Consider the following 8,916-nt stretch of genomic DNA (forward strand, 5'->3'; position numbering starts at 1 on the left):
CTGTGAACAATATTAACATATCCAAAGTGCGTCATTATTTCTGACTTCAGCTCAATGAATGTCTATAAATCAAACTAGAAAATCGAGGAATAAAGAAACTAAAGAACATCAGTGGAAAAGCCATGTAGTGTATGTTCAGGGGAACACTGTAGATATCTGCTGCTCGAAAGTAATACTTCCTCCATCCATCCTCTTCCACTAGGCAATGTTTGCTGCTGGTAATTTGTTAAAACATAATTTTTAGACCCCCCCCCCCCAACACACACACACATTTCTTATTGATACCTCATGAACTTCCTCAGCATCCACCAGGTTTCCACTCTGTGTTGGTGGATGTGGAAGCCAAAACAAAAAGAATATCCCTCCATTAATCAAATTAATCAAGGTAAGTGATTAGTAGAATACATTTCTATGCTAATATTTGGTGACTGTTATTAGGTTATTCATGCTGGGAGCATGAACATCACATCTTTTTGATTTGTGCAGAAAAAACATCTTTCACATAGAGCGAAGAGTCTGGAAAGTACACTGGCAAAAAGTAAAACTTTCAACATATGAAATATAAAAACTGAATAAATAAAAGAAACAACATGGACTCGAAGAATTTGTCGATAACATCCAAATAGACTTTGTTGCGATCTGGTTATGGATGGAAATAAAAATATCTCCATTGTGGATATCCAAGGTAAATTCACGTGAAATGTGGCTGAATAATTCTGGCCTTAAAAAGGTAATACTGATGCTGTTAACTGGAAACTGAGGTCAAGAGAAAAACTCATTGTTAAAACAATTAGAAGGATTTTCATCTGCTAAATGAAAGAGGTTTGAGATATTTTTCCTCTTTGTCAAACAATTTAACTATTTAAACTGAATTTAATAAAGACTTGTCTTTGTGTGAGTCTGTGTGCTTAACTGACTTTTGTCTCTTTTTGTCCCCATCTTGCAGGAGCTTATTGATGCCGCCATGATGAGCACCAGCCTTGGCGGGATAGCGGTGGCAGGAGGAGGAGCGGTTGCTGGTGGTTTAGGAGTTGGACCGTCGGGACTTGGAGGGGAGAATGGCCGCGTGGTGGCCCACGATTTCCCAAAAGCCGGAGCTCAGGGTTTACCCTGCATGAGCAAAGCAGCCGGCCTGGGACTGTCCTCCACAGGCATGTGATCCTAGACAAGACTTGTTATTGGACAAGACGCTTCTATCCATTTACCTGTTTGTCAGTCTGTTGGTGAGGAGAGAAATAGAAGGTACAAGGTAAAGAGAAAAAGGGAAGCATAAAAGAATAATAAGGATGAAATGTCGGGCGGCAAGGGAAGTGAAGAAAGGGGAGGAAGAACTATAAAAATGGATGAATGGGAAAAGTGTTGAATTCAGAAGAGAAAAGAAAAAGATTAGGAGGGATTTGGCAGGCAGAAGAAGTGTTCATGTTCACCGTGAATAACTGAATACTGCAGAACTCTGAACAGAGAGCACCTGAACAAAACACCTGAAAGAAATCAAGACAAGCAGCAGGGCTTAACAAACTTTAACAAAATGAACTGGAATTACTTTTTTATGAGCACTGTCTTAAACTGAAGCAGCAGAGGGGGTTGACCAGTGTTTTGGTTGGGGGGATACCTTTTTTAAACCTCTTCTTGCCCTTCACTCCAGTCCCCTCCTTTTCCTTTGTGCTTCGTCACATTCACACAGAACACCATGTCCAGATCAGAGAGGGCTGAGAAGTTTGAGCATGAAGACCTTTTTCAGGAACTTGTGCTGAAGAAACAGCTGACAACGCTCTGATCTGTGATCTGCCCCCAGAGTTATATTCATATTAATGCAGTTTAGGAATACAGACCGATGTGTCATATGCTTTGAAATTGTGAGCGTGGTTATGTGGAGATAGGTTTACTGGTTATGTTTAAGTGTCCTGCTTTTGGGTTTGTATTTATAAACCATGCATCCTGATTCCTGAATCCAGAGCGTCTTCAATATGAAGCAGGTTTAATCAGTTAGCAAATTATTTCAAGTTTATTAAAGAGTTTTTTTCTGCTATGAAGAAACATCTGCTATCATACATAACTTCTTCAATTTTCCACTTTGCTCTGAGAATTTCACTTTGTCTTCGCTGCTACCAGTGAAGGAAGTCCTGATTTCAAGTTACAGCAGCACTAAAGGTGCGCCGCAATGTCACAGGAATTTACTTGCATTCATTTAGGGTTCCAGAAAATGTATAAAGACGTAACTCTGGGTAGTGGACAGTAGGCAGTAGAAATAAGCTTTTTATGAAGGGTAGCTGGCCTCAACCTTAGCGACAAGGTGAGGAGCTCCACATCAAAAGGAGGCAGTTGAGGTTTTTTCAAGCATCTGACAAGGATGCAAGTATGGCAAGTTTCTAACATGTTCTGTTTGCTGCCTAAAAATGTCCACAATCATTACCCTGAACTTCCAAACCTCCTTACTGTCAAAAACCCCACCTGCAGCAAATTGGTCAACGGTGGAATTTAAGATGATCAGTTACTAAAATGTCAGATATCACCAGCTTGAACAATATGCAGTAACCAGGATGCTCGTATTATCATATTTTCCATATCATTAATAGCAGGACACTACATATCCATGTAAGCACACTCACTGAAAATATGTTTTGTGGTAAATGTATACTAAACTTTGCTTGATGTGACACACATAAAAATTTTAAGTGAGTGTTTTTTCCAATATTTTACCTTTGGTTTAAAACATTTTCCTACCTTTCCAGTCTTTTAATATACTCAAATATAAATTTACCCTCTTAACATCCAACTAGTCACCAGTAATCCATTTTGAGTTCGGGTCTACCCCTTTATACAGAATTTTCACCAAATGGTTACTAATATAAATGGAACTAAGATAACAGAAGAACTGAAAGGCCAACGTGCTTTTAACACAGTTAATTTGAAAGGTAACAACTATCCACATTTAGCATGTGGCTAAAGTGCAGCCATATATTCCAAGGGCTTCACTGGTGACCTGGAGGATGTCAAGGGGTTAAATCAAGTGCCAGTAATATATGCTACAGGAAAAAACAACATCTAAGATCCAAAAATATGATGTCATAAGTCAAGATATGACCTAGAATTGTCTCAGACAGTAACTCCACTACGCAGACTTTAACATGTGTCCCTAACCAGCACACACCATGAACCATCTGATCAGCTGTGGAAGATCTTTTTTTTATGGTGAACCAGAATTCCCACTTTCTGGATAAAACGTTCTGTTATAGATAGAAGCCATCGAAAGAATAGATGTAGCTCATTTTTTACAGGTTAGGAATGCAGTAAAATACTTTTCTGTGAGTATTAGAGTCGCTATTTTGATTTCACTCAAACACGCAGCAGAGAGTTTGTAGCAGTAGCCTCCTGACAGCACCACCTTCAGTCAACACAACCAGCTGCTTCTCCTGCACACATGGAGGTTTCTGCTGGGCTTTAGCTACACTCCTACGTCTGGTGTAGTTATCATGTGGAAACAGGCACCATCAAAGGGACCAATCAGAACAAAATTTCTAACTAGTGGAAATGAACAACATCACTTGTATCCGCGGGACTATTGGACACACAAACTACAAGTCATTCAGCTCTCCAAATTAAATACAAGAGAAACAAGACTGTGACCAGCATGCTGTCAATTATAATACTGGATCTTACAGCTACTTTAAGTATCCACTAAACTCTGCCATAAATGTCAGTAATTTCATATAATCACATAATTTCAGGACTTGATGTTGATCGGTGTTAGGGTCATGTGAAAGGTGTTCAGTGTGTTCTGTGTTATAAAGAAGCTGAGTTTTCCTTCAGTTTGCTGAACATTTCTCTCTGATCAGAAATCCTGAGAAAGAGGAAACTTGTGACAACTCTGTTTGATTTGGAGATTGTTTCCTCACATTTCTCCTGGATTTCCTTAGTGTTTTCTGGACTGCACGAGCAATCAAGCAGCACCGCAGTGAAATGTTTTATACTCTGAAACTGAAAAATCAGGTGTTCACAGTTGTATATGAATGATACCATGCCGAGCTTCGCCTGTTTGTCTGCATAATCTTTTTCATTTATTTTGGAATTTATAATCTTTTCATTTTTGTCACTTATCCTATTTAATAAAAACTTACATTATAAGCCTGACTGTTGAAGTTTTCCTTTTTTTCCTGCCTTTGAGTTCAAATGATGACAGAACCAAGTCTCTAATTGGTTCTGTAATTTGCCTGCTTGTTCTGGCACTTTACACTTTTTCATTTGGGGCTTCGCAAATCAATTAAATCCCTGGGTTCACGCTTGATTAAAGATTTTTACTGAATGTCAAAGTGCTTGCTTTAAACTATATTGCATGATTTTCAACAACTTCTTCATCATCAAGTCGTTTCAGTTTTCTAAGATTCTTTAATGACTTTGATACCTTGACACCTCCATGGTATTAAGGGTGGATTGCCCACTCTGATTTGAGGAGTTGTTCCCTGTAGTGGTTGAGTTTGAGTATCAGTTTGGTTTTCATGATGGATTGATGCATCATCTGCAGTGATGTAGATGGTATACCAGTATGTGGTGAAGAGAGGGCTTGAAGGTGAAGCTATTGATTTACTGGTCAGTCTATATTCCTGCACTGTAAAATCTAATTAGTTCCCAGAACTCAAAAAAATTATGGAAACTCGTTGCCTCAAAAAAATTGAGTAAAGCTTAGCTAAAAATGACTAAGTTAGGACAACTTATTTACTTTGAGTACTGTGTACAAGCTCATTTGTTCCCAGAACTCAAAAAAATTGGATCAAGGTTACGTAAGATGACCAAGTTAGGGCAACTTACTCATTTTGAGTACACTGTACAGCCTTGTTAGTTCCCAGAACTCAAAAAAATTATGGAAACTCGTTGCCTCAAAAAAACTAAGTAAAGCTTACTTAAGATGACTGTTAGGACAACTTATACATTGCAAGTCTGCAGTATTAACAATAACTTGATATTTCTGACTGTACAATACTAATTGTTTACCTACTGACAAACATGTTAAGTTCAACTAAATGAAAAAACAATTTGTGGTAACCTGAATATGATTAAAAATAATTAACAACAATTTTTGTAATGATGTTAAAATCAGCCCAACTTTTATTTTCAAACACAACAAAGTATAACAGCCAACATACTGGACACTGTTCTGCTGAACAACAAACAATTATATTGCCATCACTGTTATAATCTTACAATGAAACAAAGTCTCAGATTTAATTATTCTGAAAATAAGTTTAGGTCTACCACAGTTTGTTTTGTACTTACATTACTTATATAATCAAAATAAAATATTTGTTGTTCTGTCACAAGTGCAGTCTCTGATTTAAACAACACATTTGTTTTCCATTCCAACACATGAGCTGGAATGTTGTATTATTTTAAGGATGGCTTGTTTCCAGTCCAGGCATTACTGCCTGAATGACTGTCATGGATCGAGGTGATCCAAATGTAGGTGCAGAAGAAAGTCTTTAACTTCCCTTAAGTACAGTGGCAGTGGATGTGGGTTGGAGATGCAATGAGCTTGAACCTGCAGGCGACCATCTTCACTGACCACACCATCTGTGACGGAGGACTCATCTCTCCTGTTGTCCTGCAAGCAAACAATCATATTTTTGGAACATGAACTTAATTGCTTTCTTAAAACATTTTTTTCTGCATTTGGTATAAAACAGACTCCAATTTAGACGATCTCAGGCCCCCTCCCCACCGGAGAGGTGACATTCAATGTCCCAAATTGTCAGTCTGGATAGCTGTGACCACCACCCAACACACAATAATGTCATGAAAGCATCATTTTAAAAAAGGGCTATGCAAACATGGCAAATAACTTTCATTCTAATGATGTGCAAAATGATTTTGGGCACAAAACAGATTTTGCTGTTAGAAAACTTGCAGACTTCACTATATACAGTGTAGACCCTCTAAACTAAGTTTGGGGGATGTGATCTTTCAAGAAATGCAGACCAAACTGTTGTTGTTTGTTTACTTACACAGCATGTCTTGTAGAATTAACTGGAGTGATCAGCAACACCATAGTGCAGTCATATCTCAAGTCTAATAACAGAAGACAGGAAAAGATCAGTAAAGAAACAACTTCCCCAAACCAAAGCACAAACAAAACAATAAGTAAAACAGGCTGATCTAAAGTATGATTAAAGTTCAGCCTGATTAATATAAATGTCACTGACAGTTGCTAATATATTGGAAAACCAAAACACTTACCACTGAGTTGATGTCTTTCTGTCCAACAACAGGAGTGCTGGTCCCGAGCCTCAAAGACAGTAAGAAGCAAGCAGAGGGAGAAAAAACAGAACATTTTTCAGAAACTGATTTGATCCTTAATGGCTGTGCAATCATTGTAACATAGAGTTTGCTTATGTTGTTAAATAAAGGCTAGATTTGACATTAATAGATGCCACAGATGTTCTAAACCTGCCACAAAGCATGAAAAAAAAAAAAAAAATAGACGTCTCCGAAAACGTCGGAGCATTTTTGCAAATATGTGATGTCTTGATAAATCAAGCAGATATTTGAAATTTACACAGCTACATTCTCGCCTGAAAATATCTTAAAAGTTTATTTTGTGACCCAGAAAAAGTAATAAGTTTTTCAGCGGCGCTCCTCCGCCATTGCCGCGCTTACAAGTACGCACAGGCTCCGACAACCGTGGCCGACAAATGCGATCCTCCTTTTCCCCAGACTACCCTTTCTGGGTCACAAAATAACCTTTTAAGATATTTTCAGGCGACAATGTAGCTATGTAATGCTCAAATATCTACTTAATTTATCAAAATATCACATATTTGCAAAAGTGCTTCCACGTTTTTCGGAGAGCTCTGTTATCCACCCCCCACACCTACCCCACCCCTAACGGCTGCACCTCCCGAAGTATTTTGTCTGGGCTCTTATCTCACTTATTTATTTCAAACAATCAACAGAAAATTTCACCACATAGTTTTATGTAAGGTTTTTAAGGCTGTGGTGTTCATTTTTAAGTAAGATGAGCCCAGCGGCAGCAGCAACGCTAGGCTAACACTAACTAGCTAGCAAGATTTTAAACCTGGTGCTAAACTAAGAGAAGCCACAAAATCAGTTTGAATAAGAGTAAACATTTACTCACCAAGTCAGTGTATCAGGTAAAGATCCACAGCAATGACAACAATAATATCTTGAACTGACGCTTCTCCAGGTTTGCTCAACATATTCCATAAAAAATGCACCGTGAACATGCGGACTGATCCGAGAGGGAGGAGGACGGTAGTCACGTGGCATTTTCAAAACACATCTTTCATCCTTCCGCACTGAGAAGCAAAACTTCCAGCTTACTTAGTTTTTCCAAGTTAAGACAACTCAAATAAATGGAGTTTATCAGCGTTTTTGCATAAAAAGTACTGGTAACTTATTTAAATTGAGTTCTAATAACAAATTGATAAAAATTGAGTCCAGCCTATTTAATATTTTTAATTAAACACAATATTACATTTTACAGTGTGCCCTCACCAGTGGCTATGAGCTGTCGGTTGTGACTGAAAAACTGAGGAGACAAACAGCAGAAATGAGCTTCCTCCGAAGAGTTTTTGAGCTCAGCCTTACAGACAAGTTCAAGAACTCAGTCATTTAGCACTGGAGGGGCTCAGAGTGTCTCCTGGCTTTGAATGTTGGTTTTTAAAAGTGAGAGAGGCAGATCAGAGCATCTTTGTTTAGATGGTTGACTGAGTCAGTTGTGGGAGAAGCTCAGTTGTTAGCACTGTGGCTTCACAGTGGCTTGCACTGAGTGTGACGAGTTTGTATGTTCTTTACATGCTTGTGCAGGTTTTCTCTCAGACCTTTGGTTTTTCCCACCCTTTGAAAACCTGTTGACGTGTCCTGAGATGGTTACAACAGCTCGGGGATGCTCTCACAAGAGATATTCTTACAGGTCAAATAAAGGTTTAAAAAAATAAAATTGGCAGAAGGTCGATGGATGTAAACCGAATGAAAATTTATCAGGATGTATAAAAACAGAACTGCAGTGCTCAAAAATAAATAAACAAATCCAACAGCACTTACACTATGTTGCACTGCATGGACGTCTCCTTTCTTTTTAAAAAGGAACTTTAGTTGTATCCTTTGTTGAAGGAGGTAATAAAGGAAGGACTGAAGAACCCTTTCTTTGTCATTACAGAATTCAACTAGCTCTTATTATCAATAGCATCATTCAGCCAACATAAACTGTAAAATTCTCATATATGTATATATATGGTTAATGTATTTTATTGAGCGTGTCCGTTTAGTTTTCTGCTGAAACTGTGTTGTTTGGTGATGGTGCTAAAATTCAGACCTGAATTACACCCAGCAGAGTTTTGCCTCTAAAGAAAAAAACAATTTTTTGCGGCTTGAGTAGTGACTATTTTCCTCATCTTTCATGTTATGGAACATTATGAAATAATTTGTTGATACTCTGAGGCCACAGGGCAATGCCAGATGGGAGGTTAAATCAGATCGAGAGTCCTATTTCCCGCTCGACACGAGGCTCTTTGAAACTCTTTATCTTGCGTCTTTTCATAGTATGTATTCTTTCTATAGGCGGATATATCTCTGTTAGAAGAAGGAATGTGATATCGAGCCTCTTTTCACTTTAATTTTCTGCCATTATCTGGCATGACCAATTGGTAGAAATGACAGTTGTATGCGTTCTGCAAAAATATCCACAAGCAGCTGTAATGTTGTAATGTGGTAACTGAGCTGCTGTAAAGACATCAGGCTCTGAAAGTAAAAAAAAAATGCGAAAAAACATTTTGTGATGAAATTAGACAGCAGGAGATACTCTGATGACCAACACTCCAAAACCCACTGTAGAGCTGGCTGACAGCGGAGGCAGATCAGAGGAATGTCACTCTGGTATGAAGTGATAATGTGACCAGAGAGGCT

General features: G+C 38.3%; 1 protein-coding gene across 1 annotated transcript in view; it reads left to right on the forward strand.

Moving 5' to 3' along the window:
• LOC116335735 (glutamate receptor 1-like) overlaps positions 1 to 4,119 on the forward strand; it is a 95,541-nt gene extending 91,422 nt beyond the window's left edge. The window contains exon 17 of the mRNA XM_039618381.1: positions 947 to 4,119. Within this exon, the coding sequence (XP_039474315.1) occupies positions 947 to 1,159 (213 nt within the window). The 3' untranslated portion in view covers positions 1,160 to 4,119. The remainder of the gene's footprint in view (positions 1 to 946) is intronic.
• The last annotated feature ends 4,797 nt before the right edge of the window (positions 4,120 to 8,916 follow it).

Source organism: Oreochromis aureus, linkage group 10, assembly GCF_013358895.1.
Source record: "Oreochromis aureus strain Israel breed Guangdong linkage group 10, ZZ_aureus, whole genome shotgun sequence".
Classification (NCBI taxonomy): Eukaryota; Metazoa; Chordata; class Actinopteri; order Cichliformes; family Cichlidae; genus Oreochromis; species Oreochromis aureus.